Raw genomic sequence first — 17005 nt, 5'->3', positions numbered from 1 at the left:
CCCCCGGTACCGTCGGGGTCCGGCCAGCCCAGCCCGGCCCCGGGACCTTCCCCGGGCACTCGGTCCTGCAGCAAACCCGGTCGCAGCGCTCGCCCCCCCCGTCCTGGATCACTCACAGCCCCCGAGATCAGATGCGGGGCCATGAAGCCCCTTCCTCTGGGGCCAGGCCCCCCAGCTGCACCCGGGGAGGGGGCAGGACAGGGGACGCCGCGTTCCTGACAAAGGGTGGTGGCAACCCCCAGGTTTGCATCTCGGTACGAAAGTTGCTTGTTCCAGGGTTTCCAGCTCTTCCTGCAGCGGGGAGGGGGGAGCTGGGAAGGGGCAGAGGGGGGGTCCCTGGGGCTGGGCCGTGCTCCCCTGTGCCCCCCCGCACCCCGGGGTGTCAGCCCCAGGCCTCGCCTCGGGCGCAGGACAGGGTTTGCCAGCTCAGCGCAGAGCCCGGCTCCGGTTTGAAGGTGAAATGGGGGGTCCAGGGCGGGGGGGCTGGTCCCAGCGCAGGGACACAGCGGCCTCGGCTCTCGGCTGGACCCCGAGGGGAGGCGCGGGGGGGAGGAGAGCAGGGGAGGCTTCAGGGCCACGTCCAGCAGCGGGGGATTTACTGAGCGTGACTCGCATGAAAATCCCCCGGTAATCCCGCCGGGGCAGGGCAATAATCTCCCGCTCTCGGCTTCGTCAGAGCCCAAACCCTGCCCCGAGGCTGCTGCTCCACGGGGGGGGGGGCAGAGGCCTGGGGGGGGATCCCGCAGGAGCCCTACGGGCAGCACCTCCCCGGGACACACGGACCCACCTCATCCCGCAGAGCCTGGGCCACCCTCAGCTGGGGGCAGTGGCCCGTCCCCGGCTGCAGCCCCGTCCCGCTGGCAGCGCCCCCCGCGCCCCAACCCCAGGGGAGGGACCCCCAGCCCCCCGGGAGCGGCGCAGGGGTCGGGGTGCAGCCGGAGCCGCGGGCGCAGCCGCGTCCTCCCACGCTGCCGCCGGAGTTTCCTTGACGCAAGCGGAGGAGAGACCCGAGAGAAACCAGTGCGGGCTGGGGGGGACAGCCCGCAGCCCCCCGGTGCCAAGGCCCCGCGGGCCCACGCGTGCGGGCGGCGGCGCAGGCAGCCCGGGGGCGCGGGGGGGTCACACCGAGCAAACCGCAGCTCCGGCTCGGGGCCGGCGTCGCGCTGACGGAGGCCCCAGTTCCCGGCGCGGGGCCAGGCGGGCGCTGAACTCGGCCCCAGAGAGCGTCGCTTCAGAGCCTTTATTTTGGAGAAGGTTAAAGCCTCTAGATACAGCAATAAAATATACAAAAAAATAAAATTTTTTACAGTATTAAGTGCTGCCCAGGGCTACAGTGACTGCAGCTGGAGGCAGCTACACAGGGGCGTGGGGGCAAGCGGCCCGCGGCCCCTCTGAGCCCCTCCCAGCTTCCACGGGCATTCCTGTCCCCCACAAGCAGCCAGGGGGGCTGGCCCGGACCCCACAGCCCCCCCGCCCGCAGGCTGCGATGGTGACGGGGCAGCCCCGGGCTGGGGGGCCGGGAGACCCCCCCACGCTCTTCACGGGGCAGAAGAGGCAGAGCCAGGCACCGGCGCAGAGCACGGGGGGGTTTCTCCACCCGGGGCCCCTCGCAGACCCGGGGCTGGTGCCCAGCGAGACGCTTCTCCGCTGGTGTCACCCGCAGCCCCCGCCCAGCACAGCCCCCTCCTACCACAGAGCAGTGACCCCAGGTGCTGGGGGGGGGGGGCAGCTCTCCCACAGCCTCTCCCTCCCCTCCCTTGCTCATCGGTGTCTGTGCCTGCTGCAGGAAAAGGGCAGGAAAAGGGCAGGGGGGCTCCCCCCTCTCGGAAAATACAGAGCCACAACCACCGGCCAGCACAGCTCGACCCCCGGCAAGGAGACCGGCCCCCCCCGACACCCTCAGCTCTGCCCAGCGCCGCCCAACGCTCGATTCCTCTCCCTGCACCATCAGCTCCCTCCAGCCCCAAGGGCAGCCAGCCTCCAACAGAACCACCACAGCAAGCCCCCGCCGAGCTGCACACCCCTGCCTGGGCCACCACGAGCCACACCAGAGCCAAGGGGCCAGGCCAGGCCCCCACTGCAGGTCACCCCGGATCCAGAGCCCCCCACGATCCCGACGCTGCACAGGGAGGGCACCAGCCCGGCCGCGGGGCGAGCCAGGGCCCAAACCTGCGCCAAGGTGCACGGGCCACACGCCCACAGGCGTGAGCTGGCGTCGGGACCCGTCCCTGCCCTGGCCCGGGGCGGCCTTTGCACCGAGGGGGAGTCAGTGGTCCCAGCAGGAGCCTGGGGCTGCTGGAGCCAGCCCGAGCTCGGGGCCGCCTCGCAGCGCTGGCCAGGAGCTGAGAGGAGAGACCCCGCGAGCGCCGGGGGCCGCTGGGGCGGGAGCAGCGCAGACCCCCCTGCCCCGCGCACGGGGGGGCCCTGGAGGCCAGGGGTGGCCGATCCCCTCAGGCGCCCCGAGGATCTCCCTGGGCTCCGGGACGCCGGCGGGGGGGAGGCAGCTTTCACCAGCGGGCAGCAGGACGGGGCTGCAGAAGCGTTTGTAAAAACTGAGGCTGCGATCGGAGGCTAATAGGCACTTGAATGAGCAAAACAATAATAAAAAACTGTTATGGAAGGAAATAGAAAAAGGTTCATCCCCCCTCCCCCCCGAGAGACAAAGGGTGCCGCCCTGGGGAGGGGGGTGGTCGCTTAGGACAAACAAGGAATCGGTGGCGAGGAGCCCCCAGCTCCCCCCGAGGAAGGGCCCCGCAGCCGCGGCCGAGCCGGGGGAGCTCCTCGGAGGCGGGGGAGCCCGAGCCCCGGCACAGCACCTCACATCGGGGAGGAAGCGCACTCCTGCGTCAGCTCCATGTCGAAGGTCAGCGACTCTGGGGGGAGACACAGCCGGGGGTCACAGGGCTCGCGCGCGGGCACAGCCGGGAGCCCCCGGGCTGCCGCGTCCCACCGGACTCACCGAACTGCCCCCCAGCATTGGCCTCCGCCCCCTCGCTGTTGTTGCCGAACTGCATGAGCGAGTCCAGGGTGCGCGGGGACATGGGCAGGTCGATGGTGTTGCTGAAGGAGGTGCTGTGCGAGGGAGGGAGGGAGGGAACAGCACTGAGACTCTGGAGTCAGGGCCCGGGCAGAGCGCCCACCCCCGGCTCTGCCGAGGAAAGGGGCCCCGGGAGGGGAGGGACGGGCCACGCGCTGGAGCCCGGCTCAGCCCCACGGGCTCCCCCGGCCCAGGCTGGAGCCCCGCGGCGCCCAGGCAGAGTCCAGGAATGGCCCCCCACCCAAGGCGTGGCCGGGCACCCCCCCAGCACCCCCAGACACCCCAGAACACTCACGGGGTGACACAGATGAACTTGGTCTTCAGATAGGGAGCAGCACCTGCGGAGCAGCGAGCGGCCTCGTCACCGGCCGCCGGAGGAGGAACCCTGCTCCCCCCAGCCCCCCCGCAGCCCCCCGGGACCCCGCGCTGGTCCCACGCTGTGCCTGGCCCCGGTGGCAGCTCGTCCAGCGGCACCGGAGTCGTGCTGGAGCGCAGAAAGTCAACGACTACCTGAGTCGGTGGCCTCGGAGTGCTCCTGGCTCTCGGAGCGGCAGTACTTCCCGAAGGCCTCCTCCTTGGGGATGTCGGGGTACAGGTACACCAGGGGCGACACCAGGATGTTGGTGGCGTCCATGATCTTGTAGCCCATGATGATCTCCGCGAAGGACATGTTGTTCAGCTGCTGCTTGGTGTAAGGCTCCACGGACTGGATCTGGGTCTTCCCTGTACAAGGAGACTTTCGGCACAGGGCGAGACACCCCTGGGCGAAGGCCGGGCCGTGCCCAACCGCCCCAGGGGTGAGACAGGCCGGGGCCGGGGCCTGCCCGGTGGTTCCAGCGCCCCACGGGCAGGGACCGGCAGGAGCCGGGGCCAGCAAAGGACAGCCGGGCGAGGCAGGGGCCCCGTCGGGACAAGGACACAGAACAAGGGTCTGGCCGGGGGCCCCGGGAGCGGCGGCGGCCGCGCGCCGGGCAGCGAGGGACAGCGACGTACCGCTGATGTCCTTCTCCACCCACGTGAAGGTGATGCCGCCCTCCTTGCTGCTCTCGCTGAACCGCAGCAGGAAGGTTCCCGGGGGCTTGGTGCTCAGGATGGCTCGCTCCCGCTCCTTGCTGATGAAGCCCATGATGTACCTGGGCAGCGGGACGCCGCGGGGTCAGGACACGGACCCTGCCCGCTCTGCGTGGCGGCGGGACCCGGCCCGGCCCCCGGCAGCCACCGACGTGTTAAGGATCCCCGGGTCGGTTCCATTCTGAACCGGCCCCCAGGGCCTGGACAGAAAAAGCGTCCCAGGAGCTGCACCCCGGCAAGGCACCCACCCCCTCAGGACAGGGCTCCCGGGACCCCCCCAGGGCCCAGCCCAGCGCTGGCCCAGCCTCACCCTTCGTTCCACAGCGCCAGGATGTACTTTTTCACCAAGTCAATGATGTTGTCCAGCCAGACCCAGAAGGAGAAGCCTTTGCCAGCCATGTTCTCCTGAGGGCAGAGAGGCCGTGAGCGTGGCGGGAGGGAGGGAGCAGCCGGGGGAAGGTGCTGGGTGAAGAGAGGGAGGTTCTACCTTGCAGAACTTGGCCCAGGTGATCTGGCAGCCAGAGTAATTCACACCCGGCCCTGGCAGAGAACAGGAGCATCAACATTTAGAGCTGTTCTTCCAAAGACACCATTTCCAGGGAGCAACCCAAGGTTTATGGCGTCTGGGAGAAAACTGAGCAACTGAAAGCGACAGCTCCCCTCCACACACAATGACAGCCTCCCGCAGCGGGGAGGCGAGGGCAGGGAGGGCAGGACACCCCCGCCGGGTTACCTAGCAGCTTTTCTGCCAGCGTCGTCAGCTGCTCGATGCTGAGGCCGCGCTTCGTGGTGGAGGAGAACTGCCAGCTCAGCACCTCTGCCACCTGGTCCCAGGTCCCGATGGGGGGCTTGGTGAAGAAGTTCACGTTCTGCATGAGGGAAAACTGAGCCCTGAGCAGGACATGGACACAGAAGCAGGGCCAGGTCCTGCCCCCAGGCCCCAGGTTCCCTCTCCCTGCCTGCAGCCGGCCTGCTGAGAGCCCCGGGCCCCAAGGCCTGCGCTGCTGCTCTGCCAGCTGCCCCGGCGCCGGGCCCTACCTTGGGGTTGTTGGTCAGCATGTTGTACCAGAGGATGGACGCCCAGGCGTTGGGCATCTGGCAGATGTTGGAGATGACCACCACGGGCAGCGAGTGGGTCTGCAAAGATGGGATGTGACCACAGGCTGGGACATCTCCCAGGGCTGCTCTGCGCCCAGGCCCACGGCAGCGACGGGCAGGGACCCACAGCTCACCTCCAGGTCAATCTTCAGCCCCTGGTGATACACCTCTGTCTCGAAGGTGATGAGGTGCAGCTCCTCGGTGACGATCAGCGAGGCCTGGGGTGGAAGAGGACGCTGTGAGCACACAGGACACCTGCCCTTGGCCTGACACACGGCCGCCGGGCCCAGCACCACTGTCAAGGGGCCGGAGGGTGCCTGCGGACACCCCATCTGGGGACAGGGCTCCCGCCAGCTCTCGGGGCTCAGCTGCTCTTCAGGGAGCAAGGTGGGGAGCAGAGCTGCTGGCAAAGGGCCCCCAGCACTTACGTCGCAGTTGGCTCTGCCCCCGTTCCCGCAGCGCTGCTCCCGCAGGGTCTGTGGAGAGAAGGAGGCGGCTGGAGAACGGTGCCACGGCACACGGCCTTAACGGGAGCGGCCCGGGAGCTCCAGGTACCTACCAGGTGCTTGAACTCCGCCGAGAGGCTGCCGTTGTTCGACTCCTCCATGTTCATGACCTTGGTGTTTGTCCCCAGGATGTTAAACTTCCGGGACCTTGAAAGAGGAAAGGCAGAGCGTGGCTGACAGGGCCCTCCCGGAGCAAACGTGCGGTAGGACGTGTGCCAGGATTAAAAGCAGAAGCAAGAAAAAACCAAAACAACCAAATGTCGCACTTACCCCCGCAGCGCTGCGACGTCCCCGGAGTCCCTAGGAAAGGGGAGACACCCGGTCACGGCCACGGCCGCCTGACCCTGGTGCAGACGAGCTGGTGTGTGGGGCTGGCTGCAGCACACCAAGTCCCACGGGCCCCCCAGGCTGTCCCCCGCCCACCACGGGAACGAACCCTTGGCACCCAGCGTCACCCTGCGCCCTCCCCTTCCGCTGGGGGCCACGCCGGCCCTGGGCGCAGGGAGGGAGCCGACGCGCGGCCGCAGGAGCGGGTCCCGCTCCGGTAACCCAGCGCCGCCAGGATCGGGGCGCAGGACTCACTTGTCAATGCAGACTTTAATTTTCAGCTGATAGTTCAGCTCTGGGAACTTGACCAACAACCTGCGGAGAGCAGCAGACGCAGAGCGTGAGCGCGACACGGCCTCCGGCAGCGTCACAGCTGAGGGGCACGGCGGCCCCCCGCCCCCCAGCAGCCCCCCGCCCGGCCCGACCCGCCCGCCGCGGCAGTGGTTTCAGCCGCTGGCTGCCGCTGAACACCCCCCCACCCCGCTCCGTGGCCGGACGCCGACACGGGAGCGCAGGCGGGACGCGGCGCGGCAGCTCCGAGCAGAGGCCGGGGGGGGGACACAGGGCAGCCGGGAAGCCGCTGCCCGGGGACGCGCTGACGCTCCCGCCCCTGCGGTGGGATTTACCGGAACCCCGGGGCTGCCTCCGGGAAGGCGGCGGGGCCCCGGCCAGCACCCACCATCCCTGCCCCGAGCCGCACGGGCGGCTCTCCAGCACCGCCCCCCCCAGCGCCAGCGGAGGCTGGATCGGCCCCGGCCCCCCCTCGGTCCCCCCGCCCGCAGCGCGATGGCGGGGCCAGCGACCCACCTGACTTTGGTGGTGAACTGCACGCCGGTTTTGATGACGAGGGGCCGGTCGGGGTGCATGGGCATGCAGGGCTGCCTCTCCACGACGAAGGCGCTGCGGGGCGAAGGCGCCAGAGCCACGCTCAGCCCCCAGGCCGGGCCCGGCACGCTCAGGGCCCCCCCGACACCCGCCACCAGGGCAGTGCCCGCAGCCCCCGCCCAGCCCCTGGCACCTCTTCATCAGGTTCCTGAACAGCTCCACAATCCGCTCCTCCAGCATGGGCCGGTGCTGGACGATGGGGTCGCCCTTGTAGGACACTTTCTGCTGCAGTTCTTCCAACTTCTTGATCTGCTGCCGGGTCTGTAGCTGTGACTCCGCGAGGGACGTGATCCTGGGGGACGGGGAGAGCCCGGTGTAGCGCTGGCCCGAGCCCCGCCTGGCCCCCGCCCGCAGCACCCTCCTGCCCCCTGATTGTACCAAACCAGCCCAGAACAGAACAGAAGGTGTCTGTGGCTCCCGGCCCAGGGCGGTTTTCTAGGCCGTGCATTACAAAAGAAACCCACAGGCACCCAAGTTCTGCAGAGACACACCAGGAACAGGAACTTCTCACAGCAGCCTCAAAATCCCTCGGGCCTGGGGCTAAAGCATTCCAGCACTAGTGCCCACTCGGGAGGATCAGCCTGACGGTGGATTACATTTACGCTACATTTATGCTCGCAGGCATGAGAAGCCACTTTGCAAGGAAGTTTCCAGAAGCAAAGAGCTCATTTCCACCGCAGGTGTCTGAAAGCCACCTCTGCCGTGGCTGATCCAACCCCAGGCAGCTCCTACCAGTTCTCCAGCCGGTCCAAGCAAATATTCGGTGGCCCGCCAATGCAGGCGATCTGCTGCCGCCTCTTCCAGTCCGCCAGCTCCTCATCCGCCAGCATCTTCTGCACATACTCCATGGCTGACAACAGTCCGGCCAGCTCGCTCACAATCCCCTGTCAGAAAGGAAAGCAGAACCTTCAACACCCTGCGGCGCCCTCCGAGATCTGCGAGTTTCACGTTCACAACCAGGGAAGGAGTCTCCCAGGGCCGCTCTGGCCTCCGGGAGCGGCGAGCTCCCCAAGAAACGGGCACCGCCCGCGGCCGCACCGCGTACCCTCCGCATCTGGTCCAGCGCGGTGAGCATCTGCTCCAGCTGCTGCATCTTCTGCCGGGTCACGGACTGATTGTTCCCGTTCAGATCCTGCATGTCTGTGCAGAGGTGAGAGCTTCAGCTGAGCACACGGGCTCCTCTCGCCCTCCCAAGCGTCACACAACCAAAGGACTTCCAGGCGCAGGAGCCCTGGGAGCCCCCGCGCGCCCTGCTGCCCTCCCCGCCATTGCCTTTACGGGCAGGCAGAGCTCTGGTTCAGCTCCCCGGGAGGCAGCGTCAGGGGCAGAAATAAAAGAAAAGGTTTCTCCAAGCGCCAGGCAAACGCCCTGAGCCCAAGCCACCCTCCTGGGAGAGGCGGCACCGGGAGGGCTGGAACACGCCCTCCAGCAAGTTTCCCTGCAGGAACACACTTTGGTTTGCCAGGTGCTAATGAGCTTCCATTACCTCCTTGGCTTTTCAAAGTCTTGTAGTTAAAATCAAAGTCATCCTGGAGATTCTCCACCACTTTCATCTTCTGCTCCAGATCCTGCGAGGCAAGAGATGCAGATTTATTCAAAGCACTAAATCACTGAGGTGGGGAAAGGAGGAGGTGCCAAGGCAGTACACCTACCTGCACCCTCTTCCTCACATCCTGCAGATGCTGCTCCAGCATCTGCTGCTTTTCCGTCACCACGGCTGCTGTCGGGTGCGTGGCCTGTCCCCCTTGCTGCAGAGGGGACACGGAGGGTGTCAGGGCAGGGCCATGACCCAGGGACGCTCCCCTGCCGGCCTGGGGTTTGGCAGGAAGGGTCTTCACCCCCCTCACTAACAAAAGCCAGAGCAGCCACTGCTCGGTGGCAGCGCTAGCCCAGGGGTTGCTCGGCGAGGCCAGGGCGCAGGGTTCACCCCGCGCCAGCGGTGAGAGGGGAGCGGGACGTACGCGGCCGAGGGCGCCCCGGCACAGAGCGCCCGGGCTGCATCCTGGCGGGCAGCAGCTGCGGCCCGGGGAGCAGAAGCTCTCGACCCCTGCGGCCGGGTGTCCCCCAGCACAGCGCAGCCATCGCCACGGCACGAAGCGAGGGGGGAGCTTCGGCCTGCGGCTCCAGCCCCGGGCGGGGGGACGGGGGCCCGGGACAGCCGAGCCACTGACCTGGGCCGCGGTGGCAGCTGTCTGGAGGAGCCGGGACTCTTCCCACAGGCAGCGAGCCACGATGCGTGCTATTTCCATCGGCTTCTCCAGGTATCTGCTCTGTGAAAGGTGCGAGCCCCGGGGTTAGTGGGCACAGCGTCACGCCCGGGATCGCCCTCCAGTGCTGCCGAGGAAGCGCCACGCTCCCACAGGCTGCCCCGCGCCTCCCCCCCGCTCACCTGCAGGAACTGCTTGATGCGCCGCAGGTTGTGCTGGTACAGGACGTTGGACTCCTGCAGGAACCGGCTGTACTGCTGGTCGATCTCCCCCAGCAGGTTGTGGAACACCAGCGTGGCGTGCGACTCCTTGCTGGCAGCATACGCCCTGCACGGGGGGGGCAGAGGCCTGGGTGCCCGGCACAGGGGACAGGGCAGCAGGCAGGGCAGCAGGCAGGGCAGCAGGCAGGGCAGCAGGCAGGGCAGCAGGCAGGGCAGCAGGCAGGGCAGCTCTGCCCACACCCGCCGCCCCCCGGGCAGTGGAACTTCCAGCCACGTTCCTCACCTGCACCGGAGCAGGCCCGACTGGCTTCTCGCCAACAAACTGAGCCTTTGGATTGTGCCCGCAAGGGCAACAGGGAGGTTTTGGACTCGGGCTTAAAGTCTGGCCTTAAGCCAGGCAGACAGCGCACGCGAGCACCTCACCAGTCCCACGTGCTCTCGGGGCGGGAGCCTGGGATCAGCGCTCTGGGTCAGCCCCGGCCGCAGCAGAGCCTGGATGGGGACTCTGGGACTTTCTCCGCTTTGGGGCTCCCCCGGCCCGGGGTCTGACTCCGTGTGTGCGGGGTCCAGCTCTCCCCCCGGGAGGGACACCAGTCCCACCAGTCCCGAGCCCGGGGATGGCAGCAGAGCTCCTGCAGACCACCCCCATCCCGGCTGCTGCCACCCGAGGGCGGGTGTCCCGAGCAAAGTCCCCAGGCCGGGGTTTCGCAAGGTCTTACCAGTCCTGGCTCTCGATCCACGGGGCCAGGAACTGCCGCAGCTCCATGGGAAAGCTGTCGCTGTAGAGCTGGTGGAGCTGCTCCAGGTACCGCGTGTCGAGCTGCTGCAGCTGGTTCCACTGCGCCATCGTGGCCAGCTCCGGGGACCTGGGGGGGACACACACGTGCTGCTCGGAGCTGGCACCTGGGACCCCCAGGTCCCTCTCGCCAGCCGCTTGGCAGCTGCTCCCCTCCGGGAAGGGCTGAGGGGCCAGAACCGGAGACAGCCGGGGCACAGCGAGCCCAGGGCACACAGCTGAGGGGCTGGTGTGGGCAAGGGCCGGGCAGCGCCCCTCCCTCCGAGGGCAGCACGGGGCCGGGGCAGCGGCTGTGGGTGCAGCTCTGGGCCCACAACACCCCAGAGCTCTGACACTCCCCGAGGGGTGAGCCCAGGCCCAGTGACCCGCGGAGCTGATCCTGTGTCCAGGAGCTTTTGGGTTTTTTTGCTTCAGCAAAACCCGCCCTGGGCCAGCAGCCAGGGGACCAGCTCAAGGAGCCCTGGGACCAGCACTGGTTTGTGCCTCCAGGCTGGGCTCTGGCAAGGGCAGGCACCGCTGCCACCCCCCCAGGGCAGACCTGGGTCAAGGAAGACAGAACCACAGACCAAAACCTCATCACTAGTGCGGGACTAACGTCACACACGCCCGGGGGAGGAGAGGGCAGGAACGAGCCTGGCTGCGAGGGGAAAAGCCCTTTTCACACCCACTGACACCTGCGCCCCGGCAGTGCAGGACGGCAGCCTCGCCGGCCCGCAGGGCGAGTGGCAAAGCAGCCAGAGACCCAAAACGCGAGGGCCCAGCAGCACCGCTCCCTCCCGGGAGGCAACTCGACATCAGCTGCAGGTGAGTGTGAAAAGCAGCTTCAGCCCCTGCCCTGCCCGGGCCAGCTTCCCCAGGAGGGTGGCAGCAGAAAGGTTTCACTCCAGCTGCCCCAGCTGCAAAGCTGAATAAAGGCCAGATTCTGACTCATTCTCTTTTCACCACGTCACGGAATTAATCTAAACCATCTGAGATCAGAGGAGCAGAGCTGGCGCTGGCAGCCGGGGGCCATTTGCACGGTAACTCCCGAGCGCAGCAGGCCGGCCCGGCCCAGCCTCGCCTCGCCCACCCGCGGGTCTCCCAGCCCACACAGCCCGAGGGCTCGGGGAGCAAAACCCCAGCAGCGGGTTCAGCCGCAGCCTCTCACCCCCCGAGGGGCAGGAGGGAGGGCAGGCGCTTCGCTTCGCCCTGCTGCTCACCGCAGGGTCAGCCCGGGGTTACGCCGCAGGCAGCTCCTACCCCCGGCCAGCCCCGCCGAGCGGCGCGGGTCCCTGAGCCCAGCTCTGGGCTCGGCTCAGGAGTTCAGCCGCCGCCTGCCCGGCTTCAGCCCGGCCAGCACCGACCTGCCCCGCAGGGGAGCTCCCAAGCGCCTGTCTTCGGCCAAACGTTCTCCAGAGAGAGGCTCCATTTCCCAAAGCTTTCCTACCTGCGTGCCACGGGGGGAAATGGGGTCTCGGGCACGTGGGTCACCAGCAACAGGTACAAGGCTCTAGTCTGGTGCCAAAGCCCCCCAGGCGCCCGCAGCCTGGCTCTGCTCCGGGAGGCAGGGAAGGAGCTGCAGAGCTTACAGTCAGCGCAGAAGGCGGAGACTGCCGGGAAACAACAGAAACAAGGAAGGAGCGATTTTCGAGTTAGCACTTCGTGTATCGATGGAAATCAAACCAACGCCAACGAGGGGCTGGCGGGGAGCAACGGCGCAGAGCCCTGCCCCACACGGCAGAAGGTCCCTTCCCTGCAGAAGGCTGCTCGCTCTCCCGAAGGTCCCCGCAGCGAGCGCCGCGCCAGGGCCACGGGAGCAGGCGTGGAGGCCAGCACCGGCCACGAGTCCCAGGCTGGCCCCGGGCTCGGTGTGGGCAACGCCAGCGAAGGCGCCGGGAGGTGCGAGGGGCTCAGCGCGGAGGCGGGGGGAGGAAGGCCATGCCGCCCCTCCACACGGGATTTACCCCCTCCGGCAGGGCAGGCGGCTGAAGCAGGCGGAGACACGATGGCCAGGCCAGAGCGAGGGCAGTGGCCGCGCGGGAGCCCGGCAGGCTTTCACTAGCCAGGACGGGCATCGGCGAGGCCGTGAGGGCAAGAGTCCCCCGGGCAGGAGCTCTGAACCTTGCCGGGAGCACAGAGCTGGCTCCAGCAGCACCAGAGGGGTCCACGGGCACCCTGTCACCGCCTGCAGCTGCCCCCCCGCCCGCCCAGCTCCTCGAGGAGGGGCTGCGCAGCACGGAGCTGGGTGTCACCGGCTGCTTCTCCACGATGGGCCCATGTGGCCGATCGCTTCCAGCGCCACGGCCTGTCTCTTCTGATCTTCGCTGCCCGTGACACTCTCCCCGTTTTTCTGGGCGTTTTTTTGTAAGAGGGAGAGGAAGGGGAACGTCCTGTTGTGGACTGAGACACAGGGAGAAGACAGACACTGGTGCCTGACGTGGAGTTAAAGAGTTTTTTAGAACTTCCCAGCATCGAATAGCCCCAAAGACAGGAGCAACACCCGCAGGACATTAGCCTTGAACAGGAACCCTCTGGTGCAATCCTCTGAGAAGACCACGTGAACCAACCCTGTCTCCAGTGGGGCAATAGCGAGAGGGAGGAGGAGAGACCCTGCCCCACGCGGAGCTGGAACAGCAGACGCTCCTTCAGCCTTGGAGCAGGACCCGGCTCGATGTACAGGGACACAACTTTTGCTTTCTGCAACTGCAGACCGAGACAGGCTGGGCCAGGAGCCACAGCTCACGCTGCGTACTGGACACCACACCAAAGCCCCCGGCTTGCAGTGGATCCAGCCCTTCGCCAGCCGCTTGTCCAGCTGCGGCGGCACGCGGAGCGCTGAGGCTGCTACAACAGCGTGAGCCGTACGGTGCTGCTCCTGGGGGCAAAACCCCAACAAATCCACGGGCCGGGCAAGAGCTGAAATCCTACCAGAGTCCCCTGCCTGCCGGCGAGCTCGGCCACCCCGCTTCCCCCTGGACCCTCGCGCATCAGGGGGGCTTCGCCAGCGTGTCCGGCAGCGGCAGCCGCTGCCCCGAGCCGCTGCAGCTCCACCATCACGCAGGGGCCGGCCCCCCGCAGCCCCCCGTGCCAAGCGGCTCGTGAGCACTTGCTTTCACTGGCCCCTGGCCCAAGAAGATCTTCCACAAGAAAGCCAGAGTCTGGGTCTTGCAGGGCGGTACCAGGCCGAAAGGCCAAGCAGAGCCCCAGGGCTGCGGCGCGGCACTTGGACGGGAACCAGCCACTTCTCGCTGCCGCAAATAGCGTCAGGACGAGCCACCGCGGCAGCCCGGGCTCCTGCTCGAGCGCAGGGTCCTCCCGGCGCAGCGCATGCTCCGCGGCCGCAGGAAGCGACGCCCCGCGCGGGCCCCAGCACCGCGTCGTACCGATCCCTGAAAAACAGAACTAGTGCGTGGCAGAACGGGGCTGCTCTGCCGCTCCCCGCTGGCGGTGCCTCCGAGGGAGCAAAGGAGCCGCCGCAGAGCACACGCAGGGCACAGAGCCAGGGCAGGCTCGTCCCACGCGGGGCAGGACACGCCGCTGCTCGCCAGCCCCGGGGCGCCGCTAACTCCAGCTCTCACCTCGAGGGATCCCGCAGCAGTCGCAGTGGATCACGCTGAGTTTCTATAGCCCCCGGCTCAGCTGGAGCCTGACCCAACAAACCCTCCCCGGGCAGCGGGCCGGGAAGAGCCTCGAGACGGGCTCTGCTGTAACACGGGCTCAGGCCACGGCGGCAGCGGGTGACAGGAGGGCAGGCGGCCGGGGAGGGGGCCCTGTGACAGCAGCCACCCAGCCCACCGGCGGGTCAGGGGAGGATGTGGGACAGCAGGACGGGCTGGGAGCAGGAAGCGGTCAGGACGCAGCCAACAGCCTCCCCTCGCTCCCAGGGGCTGAGAGGAGATGCTGTCGCCGAGCTGCAGCTCCTCCAGCACCAGCAGAGCGCGGCCAGGCAGCCTGGGAACGGCCCCGTGACGCTCCTTCCTGCCAGTCACCAGCGTCAGGGAAGCGCTGGTCTGTCAGCCCCAAAACTCCACGCAGGAGCCTCCCCCAGCCAGCCTGGGAAGCCTCCCTTGACAGGGTTTACAGACCTGAGGCTGAACCTTTCCGATCCCGCCAGGCTCGCCCGTCTCTGCGGTTTGCCTCTCCTCCCGCCCCTGGAACGGAGCCAGGGAGCAACCGACAGGGCCAGGGCCAAGCACGGCATGATGCAAGCCCAGAGTGCAAACACTCTGTCCAGAGCTCGGAGTGAAGGTGCTAAAAGTAGCTCAAGCACTAAAGTTCATCTTTCTTTAGCTCCCCTGCGAGGGCAGGGCGCTGGGCCCGCGGCACCGGCAGCGCGGGACAGCTCTGCACTCTCCTGCAGCCTCGTCGGAAACAGGCTGCACCCTGGGAGCAGCCCCGCAGCGGCTCCGTCTGCCTTCCCGCTTCTGGGACACACCTGGGACACCCCGCGCCTGCACCCCCACAGCCGGCAACGACCTCCACGAGCTCCCCGGCTCACCGGGGAGGGCCGGGACAGGACAGCGGCGCCTCATCCCGCAGCGCCACAAGCAGGGGGACGCTCGGTCACCCCCAGCGCTGGCAGGTCTGTAACCGCTGTCACTGCAGTGACCACGCTTCGCCAGAGCCCCCCCTCTCCAGCAAGGCACCTCGCTGCCCCCCCGCTTCCACACAACCATCCCCGGGCCGATGAAACACCGTTCTTCTACAGCAAGGCGGGTAATTGCTCCAGGCAAACACAAGAGCAAGTTTGAAAAGGCCGTTAGCAGAACTTGGCTCGGCTCAGCGCTCTGGGAGCCAGCCCGGGAGGTGGGAAGGACGGGGCAGCGCCGCAGAGATGTGTGACAGGAGAAGAGGGCGACGGCGCAGGGCAGAGGGAGGCCCTGGGCGACCTCGCACCTGCAGCGCCGCGTTCCCTGGCCAACCCCCGGGCCGCAGCTGGCTGCTCCTCATCGCAGCTCAGCGGCTCCCCGGGGCCCACTCCGACACGTAACTCCCGCTGCAGGAGCGGCGGGTGACACCGTGCCCGTGCCCCGGCACAGGGGAGGCCCAGCTGCACGCCCCCCCGCCGGCCCTCTCCGCCGCTCCAGCGCCTCCGACGGATCCACAGCAGAAGAGGCCGCACCGAGGAGCGACGGTGACAGGGAGCACCCTGAGGGTGGGAACGGGCTCAGCGGCCCCGACACACACACAGAGGCCGGGCCAGTGCCCTGTGGAGCGGAGGGACCTTCTCTGGAGCCCACCCGCCCCGCTCCCCCGCCCCTGTGCCAGGCACACGGGGGGGGCACCCGCAGCCCGTGGCAGCCTCGGGCAGAGCCCTCGGTCCCCGCAGAGCGCCCGGGCAGCCGGGCCACACGGCCCAAACGCTCACCCAAGAGGCACAACACAAGGGCTCTGCCCCGCACCCCCCCTCGGCCACCGCCGGGGTCACCCCAACACCCGGCCCGGGGTTGGCCCCCGGCGAGCCGCAGCCCCGAGCTCACTCGAGGCCAACCCGGGCGTGGAGCCTCGCTCTGCCCGGGGCAGGACCCGTCCGTCTCTGCCTCAGGAGCCGTTTCATCAGCGCGAGAATCCCACCGCCGGGCCAGGCCGCACCTGCCCTAACGCCCGGCTCGGGCAAGCTCGGGGCTGTGGCCCAAGGGCCGCCCTACGGTGACACCCCCAGGGCGCACGGGCCGCCCCGGAGCCCCCTGTCCGCCCCCCCGAGCCCCGGCCAGGCCCCGCGGACGCTTCTCCCCTCTCCGAGGAGCCCGTTTCGGCTTCGAACCCGCCGCTGGGTCCGCGCCGTGTAAACGCGCTTCAGCGACAGACCCGGCTCCGCGCCGGTGCCTGGGGGCACGGGCCCGGCGCCCGGAGCTCCGGGTCTGCGGGGCAGGGACTCGCTCTGCGCCTGCTGGGAGCTGCGGGAAGGAGAGAAATCCCATTTACGGTCAGGAGGGATCAGGGTCATTAACTCCTCTCTAATTACGCCCCCCCGGGAGCGGGGGTGCTGCCCCCACCTGCTGCCGGGCACCCGCTCCCGGCCGCACCGAGCTCGGCCCCGCCGCCGGCACCGGCCGCAGCCCGGAGCGAGCCGCCCCCTCCCAGCAAAAGCGAAACCGCCGGCCGCAGGGGCGGCTCCCGGGAAAGACCCCGGCCCCGCGGACACCCGGCGGGCCGCAGGCGCAGCGGGAGCGAGTCCCGCCCCGGGCGGGGGCCGCGGTGGCGGCAGCAGCCGTGCCCGTGCCCGCCCGCTCCCGGCCCAGCCCCAAGCCCGCTCCGGGGGACACCGGCGCTCCCGGGGCCCTGACACCCGGCCCCCCGGTGCCAACCGGCCCCCGGGGCCCCGCACCGAGGGGCGCGGGCACCCGGCCCCCGCGCGCGCTCACCGGCGGTCCCGGGCGGGGCGGGGCGGCGGCTCCCGGTGCCGGCGACGATCGCGTCCGGACCCTGCCCGAGTGACGAGAAACCTGCTGCCCGCGCGGCCCCGCCCCTCCCGCTGCGTCACGCCCGGCGCGGCCAATGGCGACGCGGCGCTGCCGCCGCCCCGCGAGGGACGGGCCCTGGCGGCCAATCAGCGCGGGCGCCCCGCGGCGCGGGGGGGCTGCCCCGGGCCGGCTGTTCCCGGACGTCGCCGCCTCCCGCCGCGGGGCGGCGCTGGGGAGGGGGCGGTGTGTGGCGTCGCGGCGGGGGGGGCGGCGGCTGCCGGGAACGGCCGTGCGGGAAACCCGGCTGAGTTCCGGGCAGCGCCGTGACGTCAGCGCGCGGCCGCGGCCGCCGCCACCGCCTCTTAAAGGGGCAGCGCCCCCGGCGGGCGCCGCCTCGGCAGCGCCCCCGCGTGGGGCGGCGGGACCCGGCGCCGGTGCCGGTGCCCTGGGGGGGGCTCCCCCGCGCCCCCCGCA

At 69.1% G+C, this 17005-nt stretch overlaps 1 protein-coding gene across 2 annotated transcripts; it reads right to left on the bottom strand.

Annotated features, from left to right (window-relative positions):
- Positions 1-1225: 1225 nt before the first annotated feature.
- STAT3 (signal transducer and activator of transcription 3) lies at positions 1226-16611 on the bottom strand. Of its 2 annotated transcripts, none has more exons than XM_074927109.1 (24): positions 16493-16611; positions 10072-10218; positions 9314-9458; positions 9096-9194; positions 8577-8672; positions 8411-8492; positions 7970-8064; positions 7657-7808; positions 7058-7216; positions 6847-6939; positions 6295-6354; positions 5983-6012; positions 5766-5859; positions 5635-5682; positions 5341-5424; positions 5147-5245; positions 4842-4977; positions 4596-4648; positions 4419-4513; positions 4031-4170; positions 3545-3760; positions 3333-3375; positions 2960-3072; positions 1226-2873 (listed from the first exon to the last, which is right to left on the bottom strand). In XM_074927109.1, the coding sequence occupies exons 2-24, from the start codon at positions 10197-10199 to the stop codon at positions 2818-2820; spliced, it is 2316 nt and encodes a 771-aa protein (XP_074783210.1). In that variant the 5' UTR covers positions 10200-10218; positions 16493-16611; the 3' UTR covers positions 1226-2817. The 2 variants fall into 2 exon arrangements, with proteins under 2 accessions (XP_074783210.1, XP_074783211.1); XM_074927110.1 differs by having other exon boundaries at positions 3548-3760.
- Between the last annotated feature and the right edge of the window lie 394 nt (positions 16612-17005).

Source organism: Athene noctua, chromosome 25 (genome assembly GCF_965140245.1).
Source record: "Athene noctua chromosome 25, bAthNoc1.hap1.1, whole genome shotgun sequence".
NCBI classification, from domain to species: Eukaryota; Metazoa; Chordata; class Aves; order Strigiformes; family Strigidae; genus Athene; species Athene noctua.
The sequence above is the reverse complement of the archived record's forward strand: the minus strand, read 5'-3'. Positions and strand labels throughout refer to the sequence as shown.

What these genes read in the sequence shown, in the direction of transcription:
- STAT3 (XM_074927109.1), bottom strand. Translation starts at nt 10,199, where the DNA reads ATGGCGCAGTGGAACCAGCTGCAGCAGCTCGACACGCGGTACCTGGAG. An exon ending in TTGGACCGGCTGGAGAACTG is followed by an intron (nt 7,217 to 7,656) that starts GTAGGAGCTGCC and finishes CCCGTCCCCCAG; the next exon opens with GATCACGTCCCTCGCGGAGT. An exon ending in CGAGGCCACCGACTCAGGTA is followed by an intron (nt 3,376 to 3,544) that starts GTCGTTGACTTT and finishes GCTGCTCCGCAG; the next exon opens with GTGCTGCTCCCTATCTGAAG.